This window comes from Mus musculus, chromosome 10 (assembly GCF_000001635.26).
Source record: "Mus musculus strain C57BL/6J chromosome 10, GRCm38.p6 C57BL/6J".
In the NCBI taxonomy this organism is placed as follows: Eukaryota; Metazoa; Chordata; class Mammalia; order Rodentia; family Muridae; genus Mus; species Mus musculus.
Genome location: NC_000076.6, coordinates 62765039 through 62789419, shown reverse-complemented (window position 1 = coordinate 62789419; position 24381 = coordinate 62765039). Strand labels below are relative to the sequence as shown.

General features: G+C 39.6%; 1 protein-coding gene and 1 non-coding gene across 7 annotated transcripts in view; both read left to right on the top strand.

Annotated features, from left to right (window-relative positions):
• The window catches only part of Ccar1 (cell division cycle and apoptosis regulator 1), a 48441-nt gene that overhangs the window by 2949 nt on the left and 21111 nt on the right, over positions 1-24381 (top strand). For all 6 annotated transcript variants that reach the window (NM_026201.3, XM_006513997.3, XM_006513996.4 and 3 more), the window contains exons 3-13: positions 3826-3989; positions 5493-5537; positions 6154-6186; positions 8786-8979; positions 12457-12571; positions 12660-12852; positions 17355-17484; positions 18404-18565; positions 22638-22863; positions 23365-23478; positions 23987-24153. In NM_026201.3, coding sequence (NP_080477.1) covers positions 3826-3989; positions 5493-5537; positions 6154-6186; positions 8786-8979; positions 12457-12571; positions 12660-12852; positions 17355-17484; positions 18404-18565; positions 22638-22863; positions 23365-23478; positions 23987-24153 — 1543 coding nt within the window. The remainder of the gene's footprint in view (positions 1-3825; positions 3990-5492; positions 5538-6153; positions 6187-8785; positions 8980-12456; positions 12572-12659; positions 12853-17354; positions 17485-18403; positions 18566-22637; positions 22864-23364; positions 23479-23986; positions 24154-24381) is intronic.
• Positions 23814-23841, top strand: Snord98 (small nucleolar RNA, C/D box 98). Its single transcript, NR_028557.1, has one exon. It is a non-coding gene; the product is annotated as a small nucleolar RNA, C/D box 98 (small nucleolar RNA).

The window sequence follows — 24381 nt, the reverse complement described above, 5'->3', positions numbered from 1 at the left end:
ATTTAATGCCAGGGATCTTTTAAGACATGTTTGGCAGTAAAGTGCTTGCACAGAACCCACAAACCCTTTGATTTGATTTCTAGCACCTCAAACCGGGTGTACTGTATTCCTGAAATCAAGCACTCCTATGGTAGAGGCAGGAGGATCAGAAGTTCAAGTCAAACTTTAGTGAGTTTCAGGCCACCCTTGACTGAAAGTGCTGCACTGTGACCCCACCCACCCCCTTTGTGTGTCTGGTCTTGGTGGTTCATTCCTTTAACCCCAGAACATTTAGGAGGTGGATTTCTGAGTGTCGGGTCAGGCCAGCTTGGTCTACATAGCAAGTTTCAGGACAGCCAGGGTTAAAAAGTGAGATCCTGAAAAACAAACAAAATCCAATTACTATTAGTCTATGGAAAAAAAAAATAGCTGTAAGCATCAAAGGAACACTTACCGTTAGTTTAAGTCAAAAAAAAATTACTGCAATTTTCCAGAGGCAGAAATCCAAAAATAAATAAGTGAAAAGTTATTTGTTACTTGTGGTGGAGTTTTTGTTTTGTTTTTGCTTTTTTTTTTTTTTTCCAGGGCTTTTTACATGCTAGAATTTTCAGTTTCTTAGCTTTTTGTTTGCTTTGAAACATTTGTGTGTTTCTGTGCATATGTGTGAGTGTGCATGTGCAGGGCCAAGCATACTTAGCAGCAGTTGGTTCTACACGTGCACCCTGTAGACTCCATGGCTCAAACTGCATCCATCAACCAGGTGGTTGTCCTTGTACGATTTCTATTGCTTTGATAAAGACTATAACCAAAAAAGCACTTGGGGATGGGATTTATATCATCTTACAACTTCTAGGTCACTCTATCCCTTAGAGACGTCAAGGCTCAACTTAGGAACCCAGTGTCCCACAGGCTTGACTATAGGCCTGTCAGGGAGGAATTTTCTCAATTGTAGCTCCCTCTTCTTAGATAACTCTAGCCAAGTTGACAAGGGGAAAATGCCAGGATAATTAACCTTGTCAAGTCGAGGCACAAACACATTGTTCTAACTAGGGTTACTATTGCTGTGATGAAACACTGATCAAAAGCAGCTTGGGAGGGAAGAGTTTGTTTGGCTTACCCTTCCATATCAGTGTTCATCATCAAAGGAAGTCAGGAAAGGAACTCAAACTGGGCAGGAACGTGGAAACAGAAGTTGATGCAGAGGCCACAGAGGAGTGTTGCTTATTGGCTTATTCCACATGGCTTGCTCAGTCTGCTTTCTTAAAGAACCCAGGACTGTCAGCCCAGATTTGGCTAACCCACAGTTTTCTAAGCCCTTCCCTATCAATAGCTAATTAAGAAGATGCCCTTCAGGCTTGCCTATAGTCCAGTTTTATGGTGGCAATTGAGGCTCCCTCTCCAGAGAACTTAACTTGTGCCAAGTTGTAATAAAAATAACAAGCAGACACATTATAATTCAAATCTTGCTTATCTCCATAATATCCTATTAATAGCAATACCTCACATTTCAATCATTTTTTCCCAAGACGTGGTTTTTCTCTGTGGCCTCGGATGTCTCAGAACTAGCTTTATAGACCAGGCTGGCAGAGATCCTCCTGTCTCTATCTTCCCAGTGCTAGTATTAAAGGCGAGTGCCACCACTGCCAGCCTACATTCCAAACTATTAAATTTTATTTATGCATTTTATATACATATATATGAATGTTTACATGTGCAGAGTTTTTCAATGTATCTGTTAATGTCCTGGAATTTTGTAAAGGAGACTAGCTTCAGACTAGAGATCCACTTGCCTTTGCCTTTAGGTGTGTGCCACCATGCCTGGCATATTGTCTTCTAATCACAGGTGATTCTTTAGCCCCAGATGACAAGTACTGAGAGTCATAGCAAAACAAAGGTTCCACTTACTGGTTCTGAACTCCTGTTAATCACAGTCTATCCTTCAGCCCTTGCTGACCAGAACCATAGATTCTTTCTTTCTTTTTTTTTTTTGAGACAGGGTTTCTCTGTGTAGCCCTGGCTGTCCTGGAACTCACTCTTTAGACCAGGCTGGCCTCGAACTCAGAAATCCGCCTGCCTCTGCCGAGTGCTGGGATTAAAGGTGTGCACCACCACGCCCGACAGAACCATAGATTCTTAATACAGAACAGCACAGGACCAGCCCTGACAGAACAAGCACCATCACTGCTTACCCATCTTACAAGCCTATGAGACTGATTATTTGTTTGTTTATTTAGTGCCATACTATATAGCCTTGGCTTGCAATTCACTATGTAGAGTAGACTGAGCTTGAGCTTTGACTCAGAGATCCACCTTCCTTTGACTTCCGAGTGCTGAGATTAGAGGCTTTTGCCTTTGTGCATGTGTATCTGTTTTAAATAGTTTTTTCTTATCCTGTGACTACTTTTCTAGCCAAGGATTGCCTTTAACTACTGCCTTTATTTCCCAAAGGCTGGGACTCTAGGTATGTAATACTATACCCTGATTTTGTTTTGTTTTGTTTTGTTTTTTTTGTTATTGTTGTTTTTTCCTTGAGATTTATTTGTGTGTGTGTGTGTGTGTGTGTGTAGATATATAGATAAAGGTGTGTATGTGTGTATATATATATATAGTCAGTGTTAGTGAATGCCACCCACATGTGTGCATGCCTGTGTAGGCCAGAGGAGGGTGTCAGCTCCCTTAGAGGTGGAGTAGTTCCAGACAGTAGTGACCCACCCTATATAAGTGTTGTGCACCCAACACTGGCCTTTCTGGAGGAGCAGCAAATGTACGTGTTGCCTGCATCTGTCTATCTGTATGTGGCACTTGTATGCCTGTTGTCTTTGGAGGTCAGAAGTGGTACCCTGAAGATACTTTCCAGTGGAAAGCTGTCAAAGTCAGTTCCTCTCAGCACCTATTCTTTCTTTCATCTGCTTGTAGATAAAACTCACTTTTATAAAACATCAGAATGTAATGAATGCATTAGGTTCTACTTACCATGCAATGCTCAATCGTTGAGCTAGTTTTCTGCCCAAGAGTAAATTGTAGGTTAGTAAAATGATAATTTTGTTTTTTAAAAAATCTTTTATGTCTATTACCTTGTTTTCCTTTTTGAGAAAGTCTGATGTGGCCTGGTCTGTCCTGGATCTTGTTAGCTTAGGGTGCCCTTAAACTCTTGGTTCTCCAGCCTACACCTCCTTAATGCAGGAATTACAGCCATGTGTTGTCATGTGTATTAGTTAGGGTTTTGTTGCTATGAAGAGACACCATAAAGAAGGTAACTATAAAGGCAGACATTTAGTAGGGGCTTGCTTACAGTTTTAGAGATTCATTTAATCCATTATCATCATGGCTGGAAGTGTGGCAGCAGGCAAGCTGACATGGTGCTGGAGCAGCCAAGAGAGAGTTCCAAAGGGACCAAAAGGAGGCTTGCTTCCAACTCCTGATGGAGCCGGAGTATAGGACCTCAAAGCCCACCCCCACCATGACGAACTTCTTCCAACAAGGTCATGCCTCCTCACAGAGCCACTTCCCAATGGCCAAGCATAGTCAAACCACCACGCTATGCCTGCTTGAAAATAATTTTTATTATTTGAGACTAGGTCTCTCTATGTAGCCCTAGCTTTCCTGGAACTTGATATATAGACCAAGGTGGATTCAGACTCACAAAACCTGGCTGCCTTCTAGTCCTGGGATTAAAGGTGTATGCCACCACATCCAACTCTGAAAAATACTTTTGACTAGACTCTGGGTCTAGGTAAAGTTGGTGTATGACTGAAGTGTAGGCTAGTAGAGCCACTTTTTCTTATATTTGTGATGGGAAGTCATGGGAGATTACTTGGTCACCCTTCTCTCTCAATCTCATTGTAGCTGCACTAGGTGTTCAGCAGCCATCACTTCTGGGAGCATCTCCTACCATTTATACCCAGCAGACTGCATTGGCGGCGGCAGGCCTTACCACACAAACGCCAGCAAACTATCAGTTAACACAAACTGCGGCACTGCAGCAACAAGCTGCAGCTGTATTACAGCAGGTGAGTTTTAAAGTCATGTATGAGGTGATAAAGTGAGTCTTTACTGAGGGTTGCTATCTTTTTTGTTCTCTCATTTGTTCATTTTTGTTTTGAGACATGTTGTCTGTATTGTTTATGTTGGTCTTGAACACATGATTCTCCTACTTAGCATCCCAAGTGTTTACTAGGATGATTTGTCTGCGACCTCTGTGGGTTTTTTTTTCCCACCTCTATTTTAAACAGTGAAAAATTGTAGATTTAAAAAAAGCTGATTGTTGTAGGACGTGCCTTTAATCTCAGCACTCTGCAGGCAGAGGTAGGTGGATCTCCATAAGCTCATGGCCAGCCTGGTCTACAAACCAAGTTCCAAGACAGCCAGGGCGGCTTTGTTTGATGGCACATACCTACAATCTCAGCACTTGGGAAAGGAGGTTATTGAAATTGAGGCCTTATTAGAATACATAGCAGGAATCTATCTGAAGACAAAAGGAATTACAACAGAAAGTTTCTGTGCTTTTTACAAAGTATAGTTTTATCATCAGAGAGCTTAAATTCCTTTGTTTGTTTGGATTTTGTTTGTTTGGTTTTGGGTTTTTTGAGACATGGTTTCACTATATAGCTCTGGGTATCCTGGAATTCACTCTGTAGACCAGGCTGACCTCAAACTCATAAAAACATACCTGCCTCTGCCTCGGGAGCACTGAGATTAAAGGTGTGTGCCACACCACTACCCGTCAGAATTTTAAATTGGACATATATACCTTAACCATTTTATGGAAATCCCGATTGCAGTAGCTCATTGTGTTATTCTGAGATGAAGTGTAGCTGGTTTAGAAAATTTCAGTGTAAGCCAGGCAGTGATGGCACACACCTTTAATCCCAGCACTCGGGAGGCAGAGGCAGGTGGATTTCTGAGTGGAGTTGTTTATCTGGCCCAACAAAACTTGAATATGAATTAAGTAGTAAATAATAGTGGACTATCAACTAAATATTCTTTCAGATAAATATGCTCTAGTTATGTTAACAAACTATAAAACAAAACAAAGCACCAGGTCTTTGTTCTGAAGAAAAACATGCACAATGTATACATAAAGAATCATGTGAGCCGGGCATGGTAGCGCACGCCTTTAATCCCAGCACTTGGGAGGCAAAGGCAGGCAGATTTCTGAGTTTGAGACCAGCCTGGTCTACAAAGTGAGTTCCAGGACAGCCAAGGCTACACAGAGAAACCCTGTCTGGAAAAACCCAAAAAAAAAAAAAAAAAAAAGAATCATGTGGGAGCCGGGCGTGGTGGCCACGCCTTTAATCCCAGCACTTGGGAGGCAGAGGCAGGTGGATTTATGAGTTCCAGGCCAGCCTGGTCTACAAAGTGAGTTCCAGGACAGCCAGGGCTACACAGAGAAACCCTGTCTCAAAAAAAAAAAAAGAAAAATAGAGAAAATTTTAGTGTTTTTTTTTTTTTTCTATATGTACACTACTTTGAGAATGAATAAGATTAACCTTGTCTTTAATTATCTTTTTCAGCAATATTCACAACCTCAGCAGGCCTTGTATAGTGTGCAGCAGCAGGTTTGTATAACTTTTTTGCTAAAATTTGATTTAAAAACAACCATTCCCCACTTCTCCCACATTAAAGTGATATACTGTTAAAATTCCTTCTTTTTAATCCACCTTAAAATGCAGTTTTTAATCCTTTGGGTAGGATAAGAAAGAGCTAATAACTCCACACCAAACACAATATACTGTTTCCCTCACCGCCGGACAGTCACTATGTAGCCATGGTCTGGGACTCTTCTGCAGGGATTAAAGATTAATGTTGTAAACCATTACAATGGGCTCTAACTTCTTTATTTTTAATAAATGTAGCTTAATATTTAGTTATTGAATGAGTTACTTAGAAATATCAGGTGTGCATTATGAAATAGTTGTAGGTAAGTCTGTGTGTTGCTTTTCACATTGTTGTAATAAATAGGCTAGTGTATAAAACCAATATCAGGGGTTTGGAGACATGGCTCACTGTTTATGAACACTTGCTATTCCTCGGATTATCTGTGTTCAATTTTCAGCACCCATATGGTGCCTCACAACTGTAAATTTTAAAGATAAAATTGACAAAACAAGAATACCTCTAAAAATTATCTCTGAAATACTCATACTGATTAACCTTGTGTTTTTTTACTTTCAGTTGCAACAACCTCAGCAGACCATTTTAACACAGGTTAGTTTGATGTGAATTAATTTCTTTTGAGCATCTGAGTCATTTCTGTTGTAGTTTTTCAATAAGGGTTTAAAGATACTCATTGGATTTGTGTATAGCATCTAATATTTATTGTTGGATAAAGATGGAAAGTGAGCTAATGTGTTTTGTGTTATGGATAGTGTGCTGTGTATTACAGCTTTCTATTTACTTACTTATGGTTTTTCTTTTTTTTTTTAAAAGATATATTTATTATATCTGAGTACACTGTAGCTGTCTTCAGACACACCAGAAAAGGGTGTCAGATCTCATTACGGATGGTTGTGAGCCACCATGTGGTTGCTGGGATTTGAACTCGGGACCTTTGGAAGAGCAGTCAGTGCTCTTAACCCCTGAGCCATCTCACCAGCCCCTGGTTTTGTTTTTATAAGATATACTTATTTATATGAGTACACCGTAGCTGTCTTCAGATACAGCAGAAGAGGGCATCCGATCCATCCCATTACAGATGGCTGTGAGCCATCATGTGGTTGCTGGGAATTGTACTCAGGACCTCTTGGAAGAGCAGGCAGTACTCTTAACCACGAGCCATCTCTCCAGCTCTTTGTACAGTTTTAAGTTATAAATCTGTTACTTTGTTTTTGTTTTCTTGAAATAGGTCTCTTATATCCCAGGCTGACCTCAGTTGGCTGTCACCAAAGATGACCTTGCATTTCTTGTCCTCCTTCTTCCAATTTCGTTGTACTGCGATTAGAGTCATGTTCCACTATGTTTGGTTTATAAAGTGCTGGAAATCTGTGTCAGTTAACTAGAGGACACACAGAAAGGCAATTCTGGCCTCCATCACATTTCGAGTGGGTGTCATACATGCACAACATACCATTTTCCTCTATCACTCATGTCTGGCAGCTAAGTTATTCCCCAGACCCTGTTACCTGTTACTTTTTTTGTTTTCTTTAAAGAATACGAGGCTAGGGAAGTGGCTGAGCATGCAATTAAGAGGAACTTGTTGGGGCTGGTGAGATGGCTCAGTGGGTAAGAGCACCCGACTGTTCTTCCGAAGGTCCGAAGTTCAAATCCCAGCAACCACATGGTGGCTCACAATCATCTGTAACAAGATCTGACTCCCTCTTCTGGAGTGTCTGAAGACAGCTACAGTGTACTTAAATATAATAAATAAATAAATCTTTAAAAAAAAAAAAAAAAGAGGAACTTGTTGCTGTTCCAGGAGCCTGACCCATGTCAGTTTCCATTACCCATGTCTCAAGGCTGCCTATAACTAGCTCACTCCAGGTGCTCTGTTGCACTTTTTTGACTACATTGGACACATGTGCACATACAGATACATACTCATACACATTAATAAAAAATAAAGATCTCATAATGTACTTGAATGCCTTCAGTCTCAGCATTAGGGAGGCAGGGACAGGTTCAAGGCCAACATAGTCTACATAGTACGTTTCAAGCCCAAGTTACAAAGTGAGACCCTATCTAAAACAAAAAGAAAAAAATAAAAACCAAAAGAACCCTAACTCACCAAGAACACTTCAATTGACAAATTGTCTTCCTTAACTAAAGAATTATAATTGGGCCAAGCTTGGGGATACACACCTATAGACCCAGCAACAGGTAAGGCATCCCAGATTAGATAGCAATTTGGGTTACATAGGAAGTTCCTATTTTATAAGGCAAACAAGCAAAACCTAAATTGACTATGGGTGCTCATTTAGTGTGTTTGAGGCCCCAGATTTGATTATCAGGATTGACACACATTTGAACACACACCACAGAACAAGAACATAAATTGACAAATAATTAAATTTATTTTCTTTTTAAAATTTAAAGTTATTTACTTAAGTATGTGGTGGTGTACGATTGGATGCATGTCAAAATCAGAGGTCAATTTTCTCCTGTGTTGGTTCTAGGGCTTGAATTCGTGACATCAGGCTGAGCCACAGCTCTGACTCATTTTCAATTCCAAACACAACTCTCCAAGTGGGAAAGCTATGGAAGTTTCTTTCCTTAGAACCAGTATCTGCCAAACATGACTGAGAGCATTTACACCTTAGGAAATTAAAGTTTCTTGACAGTAACTTTGGTCAAATTTAAAAAATGCTCAGTTGTTTTACAGTATTTATGACCTTTACCGGAAACATTGTTTAGCTGGTTAGTCTTTGAGTTAGGATGTCACATTATTTTTCCTTGCTCAAGCCTGTGGCAATTGAGCCTGCTGCCTCAGCTTCCTATATGCTGGGATGATGGGCATGAGCCTCCATACTGGGGATCTGAGATGTGTGTGTAAGTTTGTGTGCAAACACATACACATGCTTGAGAGGGCAGGCGACAACCTCAGGTATTCTTTGGGTACCATCTACTGTTTTTGTTTTGTTTTAAATAGGATGTCAGTGCAGGCTAGACTGTCTGGTCATCAACCAGGAGTAGCTTCCTGCTTCCACCTCTCCAGCACTGAGATTATAAACAATCCACAACTTGCCTAGTTGTTTGTCTGTTTTCCCATTTTTTGGGGGAGATTTTCTGTTTGTTTTGGGCCATTTATTAGTACAGTACCTGAGTTTACAGTCATTTGCAGGTCTTAATGTAATATTGCTTTGTTTGATAGCCAGCTGTTGCATTGCCCACAAGCCTTAGCCTGTCGACTCCTCAGCCTGCAGCACAGATTACTGTATCATATCCAACACCAAGGTCCAGTCAACAGCAAACTCAACCTCAGAAGCAGCGTGTTTTCACAGGAGTGGTTACAAAGCTACATGATACATTTGGATTTGTGGATGAAGATGTATTCTTTCAGCTTGGGTAAAAACCTCATTAGATTTTTTTCCCCCAAGTTATTAGATGTTGTTTGGTAATGTACATATAGTAACATTTTCTTAATCATGGCAAAAATTATAGATTATAATTTAATTTTAAGTTAGTATGCTTGTATATTTGTACTTTGGCCCTTTGTAGATAAAATTGCATTGTGTAGTGTATGTGTTTGGGAGTTTGGGGTTTACATACTTTGGGAGGTTAAAGGTGGGAGTTGGTTTTCTCCTGTCATGTGGGTTTCAGGGATCAGCCTCAGTCCTCAAGCTTGGTAATAAGTGCTAATTTCTTCTTAATTATAAATGTTTTGCCAGCTGGGCATGGTGGCGCACACCTTTAATCCCAGCCCTCGGGAGGCAGAGGCAGGCAGATTTCTGAGACCAGCCTGGTCTACAAAGTGAGTTTCAGGACAGCCAAGGCTATACAGAGAAACCCTGTCTCGACAAACCAGACCAACCAAACAAATAAATGTTTTGTCAGTTAGGTGACAGCTCTAGTAACATTCAAGTTCTGGCTTAGAATAAAACTGAGATTGAGGTAGATGAAAGCATTTGTACACTTTAATCCCAATACTTGAAGACACAGATGGACCCCTGATTTGTAGGCTAGCCTGATCTACAATAGTTCCAGAACAGTTGGGCTTTATAGAAACACTTTTGCGTCAAAACAAACAAACAAATAAGATGGGGGTTGAATTAGCCTTTTAAAAAGCCAAATTGATTTTTACGTAATTAATACTAATAATTTTTTTCTAAATTTTGTGTGTTTATTTGTGTATATGCACATGCATGCCTTCAAGAAAAGGTATACTTACCTTAGCATGTGTGTACAGGCCAGAGGTTGACTTTGTTCTTTATTTTTTTTCTCCATCATATATTTTATGACAAGATTTCTCACTTGGAATCCACCATCTTTGATAGACTGGTTGTCCTTTGAGTTCCTGGAATCAGTCACTCCCCTCCCAATCCTGTGATTACAGGTTTGGCCACCATGTCCAGGTTTTATGTAGGTTCTTGTGATCCAAACTCGGCTCCTCACTTTACTTGCTATACTTTACAATGACTCCTCTCCCTGCTTCTAAAAATTAAGGTGGTTGTATTGTGATAGGATCTCATTGTATAGTCCTAGCCGACTTGGAAGTTAGTGTATAGACCAGGCTCACAGTAAATGCACAGAAATCCATCTGCCTTTGCCTCCTGAATGCTGAGATTAAAGTGCTTGCTACCATGCCCAGCCAAAGGGCAGTAAGGTTTTGTTGTTGTTTTGTTTAGTTGTTTGTTTGTTTGTTTGTTTGTTCATTTTTTTATTGATACAGGGTTTTAGTATGTAGCTATGGCTGACCTAAACTGACCTATGTAGACCAGGCTGGCCTTGAACTCATACTCTTCTGCCTTAGCCTTCTGGATGCTAGGAATAAAGGTGTGGACATAACTGGGTGGTGGTGGGGCAAGCCTTTAATCCCAGCACTTTGGAGGCAGAGGCAGGTGGATTTCTGAGTTCGAGGCCAGCCTGGCCTACCTAGTGAGTTCCAGGACAGCCAGGGCTATTGAAACAAAATTTAGTGCTCTTAGCGTTTTTCTTATGTCTCTATTATCTTCCTAGTTTTTGTGGTAGTGGTTGCAGGATGGATATAGGCATGTTTTTTTTTTAAAGTTATTTATTCATTTATACATGAGGGAGTTTTTGGAGTGCATGAACAGAGGACAGAGGAAGACACTAGTGTGCCCTGCACAATCACTTTTTATTTTGGCAACAGGATTTCACTTAATAGCCTTGGTGTTCAGGAACTCTGTAGGTTAACCAGACATTAAACTGGACTTGACATCATAGAAGAGATCTGCCTGCCTCTGTTTCCTGAGTACTGAGATTAAAGACATGTGCCACCGCTCATCCTTGGCCCTGCTTTTGAAACAGGCTGTATCACTGACCCTGAAGCTAGGCTAGTGGCCACCAAACCCCAGTGATCCCTCTAGCTTTCCTCTTTACAACACTGTGCTTCTAGGCATGTGGAACCACCACGCTCAGCTGCTTAAGTGGATTCTGGTGATGTGACTCAGGTCCATAAGCTTGCACAGCATAAGGCTGGGCCCACTAGCCCCCATTTAGGTGGTTTTATTGAACTAATAAAGAAGTCAGTACTTTGTTAAGGGAAACTACTTATTGTTCAAGATTTTCCTGGTTTTTTTTTTTTTTCGTTTGTTTGTTTTGGTTTTTCGAGACAGGGTTTCTCTGTGTAGCCTTGGCTGTCCTGGAACTCAGTTTGTAGACCAGGCTGGCCTCGAACTCAGAAATCCGCCTGCCTCTGTGCCTCTCTGCCTCCCAAGTGCTGGGATTAAAGGTGTGTGCCACCATGTCCGGCCAAGATTTTCTTGTTGTTGGGCCACCTTTTTTCCATTTTCTCTCTAAAACCTTACCCTTATGCTACTACAGCAAGACAGTTCTGTATATAGAGGAGCATTGAGAAAATACAAGGCAAATTGTTCCTGTATTTGAATCCTTCTTGCTTACATAAAGCAGAGGGGAAACGTATTCAGCTTAACAACGAGTCTAGGAGAGTCTTGGAGCGATGGCTTTTTTTTTTTTTTTTTTTTTTTTTTCTTCAGTTAAGGGCACTTCGAGCTCCTGCAAAGGACTACTGTTGAGTTTCCAGCCACCATGTTAGGTGGGTCACAGCTACCTGTACCTGTAGCTCCAGGAGGATCTGATACCTCTAACTTTTAGGGTATCAATTCATGTGCACATATCCATAAGACCCATAACAGAAAATTAAAAAATAAATCTTTAGGTGCTTGCAGAGATGGTTCAGCAGTTTAAAGCACGCGCTACACGCTATCCTTTTGTTTTTGTTTTTGAGACAGGGTTTCTCTGTATAGCCCAGGCTGTCCTGGAACTCATTCTGTAGACCAATCTGGCCTTGAACTCAGAAATCTATCTGCCTCTGTCTCCTAAGTGCTGGGATTAAAGGTGTGCGCCACCACCGCCTGGCAGCACTCACTATTCTTACAGAAGACCCATGTCTAGTTCCCATCAGCTGTACTCTGGTTCCCAATCATCTGTAACTCTAGTGCCAGGGACCAATCCTAGTCTTCTGATCTCCATGGGCCTGGCATGAGTGTGGTCTGTATATTTATATGCAGGTATAATGTTTATACACAAGTAACTAAAAAATCTTTAAAGATAAATAAGCAAACACGAATACACCTTCCAGGCTCCATTTCAGTTGTGTCAATATACTTTAAAGATCACTAGCCTTCAAAAGGCAGAGTTGGTCAGATCTCTTGTGAGGCCAGCCGATGTACATAGTGAGTTCTAGGCATGCCAAGGCTCCATAAAGAGACCCTGTTTCCAAAAGAAAAGAAGCAAAGCAAAGAAACAGGTGTATAAATCTTTTTGTGTGGGAAGATCTCTTTAATTATATATAAATCAACTTGGAAGAATCTCTCTTATACCTGTATTTCTTTTTTTCAGTGCTGTTAAAGGGAAAACCCCCCAAGTTGGTGATAGAGTATTGGTTGAAGCAACTTATAATCCTAATATGCCTTTTAAATGGAATGCACAAAGAATTCAAACACTACCAAATCAGGTACATAATTTAGTTTGGTACTCTAGACACTTGATACTTGGATTTTCAGTTTTACAATGTAATGTCTTTTTATTTGTTTTGTTTTTAGAATCAGTCTCAAACGCAACCTTTACTGAAGACTCCGACTGCTGTTATTCAGCCGATTGTGCCACAGACAACGTTTGGTGTTCAGGCACAGCCCCAACCCCAGTCATTATTGCAGGCCCAGATCTCAGCTGCCTCTATTACACCACTATTGCAGACGCAGCCACAGCCCTTATTACAGCAGCCACAGCAGAAAGGTATTAAACATAATGTATCTTCGCTTCTAGTTTCCATGCAATGTGTAGATGTTTAAACTGCTATTATAGTAAGAACATGCTTCTGTTACAAGGGTATCATGGACTGCAGGAAAGCCTGAAAGGAAGCTTAAATATCACGAATAGAACTCCTGCATTCTGCCTTCTAGCTGTGATAACACACTGTCTAAGACCAACTTACGGAGGAAAGGGTTACTTGGCTTACTATATTCCATCATTTAGGGCCGTCAGGGCAGGATCTGAAGCAGGAGGTGGAGCAAAGCCTGCAGAGGAATGCTGAATTGCTCTCCACGCTTGCTCGCTGTCTTCTTACACCACCCAGCACTACCTACCCAGTGCTGGCATCACCCACAGTGGACTGCTCTGTCCAACATCAGTCATTAGTCAAGAAAGTGCCTCAGCCTTGCCTTCAGGGCACTCTGCTGGAGATGGCTCCTTTTTTGGCTTTTCTGAGACAGAGTTTCTCTGTATAGCTCTGTATAGTCCTGGAACTCCTCTGTAGACCAGGCTGGCCTCGAACTCAGAAATCCACCTGCCTCTGCCTCCCAAGTGCTGGGATTAAAGACGTGCGCCTTCACTGCCTGGCTAGAGACGCTGCAGTCCCCTCTTCCAAGATGATAATTGACAAGAATGCTAACCAGTGCAACCTGGAGTGGTTTTTCTTTTTGTTTTCTAATGTTTGGAGTATATACTCATAACATGGATAATTATGTATGCCTCAGCATACATAAGTGTCATACATTATTCTCATGCTCTTCCAGCTGCCCTCTGTGAGGTCTCCCCCAACCACTAGATGATTCTTCAGTCCCTCTTTCTGATGTCCTCCTGCATGGATTTCATTGTCCGATCTTCACTAGAGTTCCCTTTTTCTCCTCTCAATCTTTTATATTTTTGTTAAATACAATATAAACATACACACATTTAAATTGAGCTTCTGCATATGAGAAAAACCATACAGTATTTGTTGTTTTTAATCTTTGCACATTTTCAATGGCATATGATTTTTGATTGATCAGTTATTTATTTCTCATACCATGATTTCATTTTTCCTTTATGGTTGTATAAAATTTTATATATATATATATATGTATATATATATATACATACATATATATATATATATATATATATATATATGCATACACATACATACACACACACACATGCTACATTTTTACGTGTTTGTTGGTGAGCATTATTTCCTATGACTTGTGAGTAGTGTAGCTATAAACATGGGTGTGTACATAGAGTTGTATAAGTGGGTCATATGAAAGTTCATTAGATTTATTTTTGTTTTATGTCTGTGCAACATGTGCATACCCAGTGCCCTTAGAGGCCATAGGAAGGTATTGGATCTCCTAGAACTGGAGTTACAGATGTGAGCTGCCTTATGAGTGCTAGGAATTGAAATTGAGTCCTGGAAGCCCGTGGTGCTCTTAACTGCTAATCCATCTCCCCAGCTCCCTGGTTATTATTTATTTTAGTTAATTAAGTTTTAAAAAAATGAGTGCTATGTATGTATGTATGTATGTATGTATATATGTTTGCATGCCAGAGGAGGGCATCAGATCCCTTTATAGATGGTCATGGGCCACCATGTGGTTGCTGAGAATTGAACTCAGGACCTCTGGAAGTGCAGCCAGTGCTCTCCACCATAAGCTGTCTCGCCGGCTCCCTCTGTACTGTTTGTACTGAGTGTAGACATATTTGCCAATAGTCCACATGTGTAGGTCAGAGGGTAACTTTGCAGAAGAGTTTTTATTTTTCTCGTACCTTTTTAAGATTCTAGTAGCTTGTGTGTCTAGTAGGCCACCCACTTGCTGAGTCATGTCACTTGCCCTATGATGCCCCATGGTTTTTATTGTTGTCTACCTTTTGTTATTTAAGATGGGTTTCATATCGCCCAGGCTGGCCTTGAATTTACTTTGTAGCCAAGCATAATTTTGAATTCTAGATCCTTCTGCCTCTACTTCTCCAATGGCTGGGATTATGGGCATGTTCTGCTACACCAGAATTTTTAAAAATTTATATTTATTTATTTTGAATTTCTTCAATACCTCTTATGTATTCTTTTGGAATGTTGTTTTGTTTTGATTCTTTGTGTGATTTTTACTTTGTTCCTTTGTCTTAGAAATTGAGGCATAAGTCTAAATGCTTTGGCTAGAATTGGTTATGGCCAGTGCTTTGTAATTTATGCTGAGTTGTTATGTTAGATGCTTTCAGTTCTCCAGTGTTACTGATGCTGGATTTGATTATCATCAATAGCCATAGATTTCTCTGGTTTAACTGAATCCCTTTTCTTCCTGTAAATCAATAATACCCCAATGGTATTTTAATATTCTCTGCCTATCTTATTCCATAGTACTCATTGATTTAGTGTGTATATATCAGGTGTTGGCAAATTGTAGGCTAGAATTTGAGCCCACAGTTTGCTTAAGATAAAAATGGAGTTTACATTTTAAAAGTGCGCTCTCTCTCCCCTCCCCCTCTCTCTCTCACTCACACACACACACACACACACACACACACACACACACACACACAAAAACACATATACACACCTCTACCTCTCTGAGTATCTGTGACCTGGTCATTTGCAAAACATGCTTGCCAACTTCCTTTAGGCGATTCTATTTTGTTAAAAAATTATGTACATTTCCTCTGTCAAGGAATACCTGTTGTTATTTTTTAGGGTATAGACTTTTTTACTAACTCTAGAATAGGGAGTTTCTGTGTTCGTGTTCTCCAGTGTTGGCAACGAGATTCTTTTTCCTTCTTCCTGTCCTTTTTCCTTATCATGGTGCTCTCTTACGTTTTAAGGTGTTGATCATTTTATACTCAATTGATTTTTGCAATTGCTGCTGCTGAGTTTAGTGGGGTAGAGGATAGTGTAGAGAATGGTAGTCCTGGGCACCAGCATCAGGGCCATATGGATACTAGACAAGCACTCTACCACTGAACTATATGCTCAGCCCTTTGTGTACTTGTTCCTTAAACAAGCTACTGCATAAGAGTGATGAAGTTAAGACTTTACTATATCTTCTATATGACCCTGGGGTACCACTGATATTAAAAAGAAAGAAGCTGGGTGGTGGTGTACATGCCTAATCCCAGCACTTAGGAAGCAGAGGCTGGCAGATCTCCATGACATTGATGCTATCCAGGCATGCATAGGAAGACCTCATGTAAAAAGAAACAAAAACAGCCGGGCCAGTGTTGGTGCACGCCTTTAATCCCAGCACTCAGGAGGCAGAGGCAGGCGGATTTCTGAGTTCGAGGCCAGCCTGGTCTACAAAGTGAGTTCCAGAACAGCCAGGGCTATACAGGTCCTCTTGCAGAGGACCTGGTCTTGGTTCCTAGCATTATATGCTGGTTCCATAGTAGGGATCCAGTGTACCTTCTTCTAGCCTCCATGGGCACCTGTACACACACACAAATAAACACACACAACACACACACTCTCTAGTTGTAATGACACAAGACCAGCAAGCTTTTGGTCTTTCTCCCCTTTCCACTGATTGATTACATTTATTATTGATGGTTCTAGACTTAGCAGCCAAAAGCAATTTTGTTTGTAAGAGAATTTCCTTAGAATTCTACTGTTAATTTTTTTTTAAAGATTTATTTATTTATTTATTATATGTAAGTACACTGTAGCTGTCTTCAGACACACCAGAAGAGTGAGTCAGATCTCATTACAGATGGTTGTGAGCCACCATGTGGTTGCTGGGATTTGAACTCTGGACCTTCGGAAGAGCAGTCGGGTGCTCTTACCCACTGAGCCATCTCACCAGCCCCCAATTTTTTTTTTTTTTTTAACTTGAGACAAAATCTCAGATTGGAACCTTGGCTGTCCTGTAGCTTATTATATAGATCAGACTGGATTTGAATTTACAGAGATCTACCTATTTCTGTCTCTCTGAGATTAAAGGCATAAACTATTTAACTGGCAGAGAACAACTTTAATACACATTATACTTTTTAAATACAGATTTTTCTTTATTTTGCTTCCATTGTAGCAAAGAGGTTCACTTTTATTTTCCTGTGGAAAAATAGATATACTATTTTAAAATGGAAATTTTAGTTTTTTTGTTTTTGTTTTTTTTTTAAGATTTATTTATTGATTATATGTAAGTACACTGTAGCTGTCTTCAGACACTCCAGAAGAGGGAGTCAGATCTCGTTACGGATGGTTGTGAGCCAACATGTGGTTGCTGGGATTTGAACTCCGGACCTTCGGAAGAATAGTCGGGTGCTCTTACCCACTGAGCCATCTCACCAGCCCGAAATTTTAGTTTTTATTACCAGGAAGAAATCTCCAAACAACACTTATCTTTTTAAAAAAATAACTGTATTTTGTTAATTTGGAAAAAAGAAATCTTAGGTGAATCCTATTTGTTCATATTTATGTTACTTAGTTGTGCAATGTTTTTTGAGCTTAGTTTAACAGATTTTCTTGTTTTTTTCTTTGGCGGTTTTTGAAGCTGGTTTATTGCAGCCTCCTGTCCGAATAGTGTCACAGCCACAACCTGCGCGGAGATTAGATCCACCATCACGATTTTCAGGAAGAAACGACAGAGGGGATCAAGTACCTAATAGAAAAGATGACCGAAGGTATGTTTTAAGGCAATGTGGTGGGCTGGAAAAATAGCTTAGAGGTAAGAGCACCTCCGAGGACCCAGGTTTACTTCCCAGCACCCATTGGTAGCAGATAACCATCTGTGACACTAATTCTGGGTTTTCTGATGCTCTCCTCTGCCTTTCTTAGGCATGCATGAGGTGAACAGACACACATACAGACAAAACACTCAGATACATAAAATAAAAAATAATTCAGAGTCAGAAGTTGTTCTGATCCAGCCTGGTCTGTGTGTGTGTGTGTGTGTGTGTGTGTGTGTGTGTGTGTGTGTGTGTGTACATATGTATATACACATACAAAGTCTGGCAAAAATAAGCAAAGGAAAGAAAGAGTTAAAAGAACTACTTACGGGCTGGAGAGATGGCTCAGTGGTTAAGAGCACTGACTGCTCTTCTGAAGGTCCTGAGTTCAAATCCCAGCAACCACATGGTGGCTCACAACCATCCGTAATGAGATCTGATGCTTCTCCTGGAGTGTCTGAAGACAGCAACAGTGTACTTACATATATATAATAAATAAATAAATCTAAAAAAAAAAAAACCAAAACTATTTACTTCTTGTGTCTAACTACATAGGCTTGGACCGCCTCGTATCTACTAGATGGACTTGCCTGTCTTTCCCGAGTGCTGTGATTAAAAATGTACAACACTATGCCTGGCAAGAACCATTTCATAATACCAGTAAATATTAACAAATTTTTTTTACTCATTTAATTTTGTTTGTGTACATGCCATGGTGTCTATGTGAAGGCCAGAGGCAAACGTGGAGGAGTCTGTTCTCTCCTGCTATGTGGGTTCTGGGAATGAAACTCAGGTTGTCAGCCTTGGTAGCAGCACCTGTACCTGTGGAGCCACTCTGATGGCCCAGATTAATTTTAGAAATCCTTGCTTTAAGTCGTGAAAGGGACAGAGAAAGACGCAGATCTAGAGAAAGATCACCTCAGAGGAAACGTTCCCGGGAGAGGTCACCCCGGAGAGAAAGAGAGCGCTCCCCTCGGAGAGTCCGTCGTGTCGTTCCACGGTACACAGTGCAGTTTTCAAAGTTTTCTTTAGATTGGTAAGTTTTTCCATGTTCTTTGTCTTTTAAATTTCATTATTAGTGCTAGAGTTTTGTTTAGAATAGAAGTGCAATTTTTTTTTCCTTTTAAAGTTACTTAGTAACAGTTTGAGCTATTTATTTGAGGGTGGAAATGCAGTTTGAATTTGGAATTTTGTTCCTTATATAAGGAGAATTATTTTTGATTACACATTTAGGTTAGCAGCTACTTAAAAGAAGGACCTATTGGTTTAGGATATAGCCTTGAACAAGAGTGCTTGCTTGCCTACTAGGGAAGTTGTAGGTTCAATTCCAGTACCAAAACCAACTAACCAATAAGCAAATAAGCAAACTTCTAGAGAACTTTCCTTTGTAATGAAAATTTTCCTTAGAGTCATTTAGAATCAGGATTTACTGATAACTTTAAATTTGCTAATTGTATATTGAGCACTAATACTTTTGTTTTAAGATTAACTGGCAGGAGAGTGAGATATAGAAACATTGACCTTGATGTACTTCTGTGATTTACTTGTTTGTGTCTTTAGTAAATGTCTTAGCTTCATATAAAACCTCATGCTAGGGCTGGTGAGATGGCTCAGTGGGTAATAGCACCTGACTGCTCTTCCAAAGGTCCGGAGTTCAAATCCCAGCAACCACATGGTGGCTCACAGCCATCTGTAACGAGATCTGACGCCCTCTTCTGAAGACAGCTATTTACATATAATAAATAAATAAATCTTTAAAAAAAACAAACAAAAAAACCTCATGCTAATTTATAGAATTACTATGAAGTTGAGTTAAATGTCTACAGCACTTAACCTATTATATAATAGTTACAGATCCTCTGTAATTCTTGGTGGTGAACAGTGTGGCACACTGATGATAGATTAACACTTAGAAAAAAGAAATGAGCTGGGTGTGGTGGTGCATGCCTTTAATCCCAGCACTCGGGAGGCAGAGACAGGCGGATTTCTGAGTTTGAGGCCAGCCTGGTCTACAGAGTGAGTTCCAGGACAGCCAGGGCTATACAGAGAAACCCTGTCTCGAAAAACCAAAAAAAAAAAAAAGAAATGAGACAAATGTGTGGAACATGCCTTTAAATAACAGAACTTGGTAGGGCAGAGATGGGTATCTCTGTGAGTCGGAGACCAGGTGGCCCTGCATAGCAAGTTGTAGAACAAACAGCACTACATAGAGAGACCCTGTGTTAAAAATGTAAATGTGGGCTAGAGAGCTGGCTCAGCAGTTAAGAGCACTGACTGCATTCGAAGGTCTTGAGTTCAGATTCCAGCAACCACATTGTGGCTTACAACCATCTATAATGAGATCTGATGCCCTCTTCTGTTCTGGTGTGTGTCTGAAGACAGCTACAGTGTACTTACATATAATAAATAAATAAATCTTTAAAAAAAAGAATATATACAAAATTTAAATGAAAAAAAGCGCAGATTTACAATAGAAATGGAAAAACAATTTTAAGACTGTGTAGTGTTTGTACAAATAGTCATGTTTTTTTCTGTGTCCTGAGCATATTTCTACATTTTAAAAAACAATAATATGAATATTCATGATACTAGCCTGTTAAATGTTGTATTTTCTGTAAATTAAGTTCTCCATTAAGAAACTAGTATTTGCCCCTTCTCCCCTTCTTCCCCCCCCCTCTTCCCCCCACCTCTTTACCTGTTCCCTGTCTGGCCTCTTCCCTTTCACTCTCCTCTCTTGCCCTTCTTTCTCCCCTTTCTTTCTCTGCTTCCACTCCCTTCTCACCCCAAATAAACTTCATTTTATACTTTAAAAAAAAAAAAAAAGAAAAGAAAAAAAGAAACTAGTATTTGCTACTTGACAGAAAACTTTATCTTGTGATATTATATAGTTTTGGTCAATCAGCAAGTATTGTTAGGTTATATTAGTGGGTTTTTTTTGTTTGTTTGTTTGTTTGTTTTTTCGAGATAGGGTTTCTCTGTGTAGCCTTGGCTTTCTTGGAACTCACTCTTTAGACCAGGCTGTCCTCGAACTCAGAAATCCGCCTGCCTCTGCCTCCCAAGTGCTAGGATTAAAGGCGTGCGCCACATTGCCTGGCATTAGTGGGTAGTTTTGTTTTTGCTTTTTAATATTAACGGGATAGTTGAATAGCTTTGTTAAATTAGGAAAAAGCCTGTAACATCAGGTTAAAAAATATATTTCAAAAATAGAGACATACACAAAAAATTATTTCTGTATAGCTGCCTGTATAAAAACACATTATAAACGAACAATAGTAAACTCAACACAGGCCACATTTTCTAAGCCATATAAAATGTATATATTAGTGTACTTTTTTTATGCTTAAGTTAAGTATATAGTTGGAATATTTCAGAGAAACCTGAAGGGAACCAAAAATAGTTCCCAGCCTTCAAAGTATTGCTACATGGAGAAACCTTTATTCTATTTATCTGTGGATAAAATTAAGTGTTTTTCTCTAAAAAGTTGCTGATAGAATAGCTGCCTAGCTCTTTATAAGTTGGACTTTCTAAATTTTATTTTATTATCCTTATATAAATTTCCAGGGGTCTGGAGAGATGGCTCAGTGGTTAAGAGCACTGGCTGCTCTTCCATAGAGACTGGATTCAGTTCCCAGGACCCACGTTGAATTTCTCATATCCTGTTTCAGGAGCCCTGTACCCTTTTCCTGTCCTGTGTGCACATGGTGCACATAGATAGACAAGACTTAAAGATGTCAAAAACAAAAAACTTTGATACAGTTTCCATATTTCTGTTCCTCTCACAGTGGAGTTTCATGGGCAGTGGTATTAGATCTGTGGCAGCAAATGGTTGACGTGTATATACCTTCTGTTCTTATTTTGGTAGGAAAGTGATGGTGGTCTCTCTCGTTTTGGTTTTTCAAGATGGGGTTTCTCTGTGTAGCCTTGGCTGTCCTGGAACTTGCTCTGTAGACCAGGCTGTCTTCAAACTCATATCTGCCTGTCTCAGCCTCCTGGGTGCTGGGATGAAAACTGTGTGCCACCACTACAGGGTTTTAATTATTTTTCTATTGCAGAGAAGAGACATCACTGTAACTTATAAAGAATGTATTTAATTTGGGGCTTATAATTCCAGAGGATACTATGGTATCCTCTGTGATCATCATGGCATCCAGCAGGCAGGCATTGCTCTGTAGAAGTGACTTATCCACAAGCACAAAGCAGAGATAGTTAATTGGAAATATCCCGTGCCTTTGGAACCTCAAAGCCCTCCCCCAGTGATAGACCTCCTCCAACAAGAGCACACCTTCTAATCCTCTGCAAACAGTTCCACTAGCTGCAGTCCAAACATTCAAATCTATGTGCCAATAGGAGCTATTCTAGTTCAAACCACTAGAACTATTCCCTTCAGGCGGTGATGCTCTCTCTGACCTTCTCCTTGGGCACTGTGAGTTCATCCTGGAGCACAACATAGACAGATAGACAGACAGACACATTTTTCAAAAGCAAGAAACATGTCCGTATCTGCAAAGTAATCTGGTATAGATATAAATCTTCATGTTGAAGTGTTGAAGTTAAAGATAATCTAGAGCTAATTTGAATTTTGCTTTCACCTGAATTTGCCATGAACTCAAAGACTTCTTCCTGCCTCTATCTCTGGAGTGCTTGGATTTACATGCCATCACACCTGTCTCTTAGGAATTTTTAAATTTAAGTATGTTGAATCTAGGCTCTTACCATATAATAAAATTATATTTTTCTATGTAGCATAAATGTGAGAAAGTCATTCAAATACTTAGTGCCTGCCATCACTTCTTTGTGTACAGTTTGTTTTATAAACTGTAAATTTTTTTTTAAGTATACATACTTCCAGCCACGGGAGAAAAACTATTCGAGGTTTTCTCTCGAGTTGGGTTTGTAGTTAATTTTAAAGGGTTTTCTCTAAGGAGTTAGGAGCTATACACAAAAAACTACAGAGGTAAGAATGAGATTTAGATATCATTTATTCAGCAGTGCAGACTTGAATCTGTTGGGTTTTACTGTCAAGTTGTATGTAGCTTTGGAAGTGTGTGAGTACATGCATAGCCTTTTGTCTGAAGGCTGTTTATTCACTATCTGTGTCTGCTTTTCAGTCCCAGTTGTGACATGATGGAACTAAGGCGCCGTTATCAGAACTTATATATTCCTAGTGACTTTTTTGATGCTCAGTTTACATGGGTGGATGCTTTCCCTTTGTCAAGACCATTTCAACTGGGAAATTACTGCAATTTTTATGTGATGCACCGAGAAGTAGAGTCCTTAGAAAAAAATATGGCTGTTCTTGATCCACCTGATGCTGACCACCTGTACAGTGCAAAGGTTTGTATTCTGCTGTGACCCACGTTTGGACTATCATAGCATTCAGAGCGATCCTTTGGAAATGTTTGCTAGATAAAAGACTCAAATTGCCTGATTTTTGTCTTAGCTATTTAACAATTTTATTTTAACCTCTTTAATTTTTAATCTATAAACAATGGCTATTTTTGTCATTTTAACTTCAAAAATATTAACAAGTAAGTGTTGTGGGTCATATGTGGGTCATATGACTTCCTATAGACCTGGATAGAACTTAATGCTGGTCAGTGTGCTAAACACTCCTCCTAGGTAGCTTTCGGCATACTGCTTAGAGAGTTTGCTTCTGCTTTAAAAGATTGATCTGATAATTGTTTCTGGCAATTGGCTAATGAGGCATCTAATACTGTATTTTTCTGTAGCATTTTATATTCCATTTTTAAGGAAAAAATATGTAATGTTAGTAGTACTCATTTTTTTCACATTACTTTAGACTTTTGACAGGATTGAATTATTTGACTATAATAGGTAATGCTGATGGCTAGCCCTAGTATGGAAGACTTGTATCATAAGTCATGTGCTCTTGCTGAAGACCCACAAGACCTTCGTGATGGTTTTCAGCATCCTGCTAGACTTGTTAAGGTAAAACAAAATGTTTATTTTGATTTTAGTTGTATATTTACTTATTGTAGTTCTTAATGTGTTTACAAAATAACTCAAAACAAGTTAGTTGCATAATATTATGTCTACTTTTATTTAACTAAAGATGCTTTTCCTGTTATAGAATGTGGCTGTATTTTATTCATGTGTTTCTTGTTGAGCTATGAATTTGATCATGTATACTTACAGCCTAGTAAAATCTTTTGGATGCTTTTGAAGTTTGTATTTACTCATAGCTTGCTTCTTTAAAAGAACTCTTAGCTGATGGAGTATTTTAGAGGATGAGTTATGATGTGTAAATCCTATTCCATTGCTGAAATGCAGTGTGGAACATAATGAACTGAACTCTTCCTTGACTGACAGATATCAGAGGTAGTAAAAGTGGTATTGGGAAGGTTTGTACCTTCCTGGTTTTCTAAGTATCTATTATAATTTGATGGGCTGTGTTTTATATATATATATATATAAATGATTCTTTGTTTTGAATTAGTTTCTAGTGGGAATGAAAGGCAAGGATGAAGCCATGGCCATTGGAGGCCACTGGTCTCCTTCGCTGGATGGACCAAACCCAGAAAAAGATCCCTCTGTGTTGATTAAAACTGCCATTCGTTGTTGTAAGGCTCTGACAGGCATTGATCTAAGTGTATGCACACAGTGGTAAGTACCAATTCATTTCTCGATTAGGAATGGTCTTCTAATAGTTTATGTAGCTGTTCTTGTCAATCAGCCTTTCCCCTTTCCTTATTTTATCAACACTGGTCATGCAGGAAATCTCAAAGGAAAAATCCCCATTTGTAGCAAAAGTTTGTTTGGTGCCAAAATGTTTGGGGGAAGGGGCTTTAAGAACTAATCAAAATACACTGAAGTTTTAAATGTTTCATTATG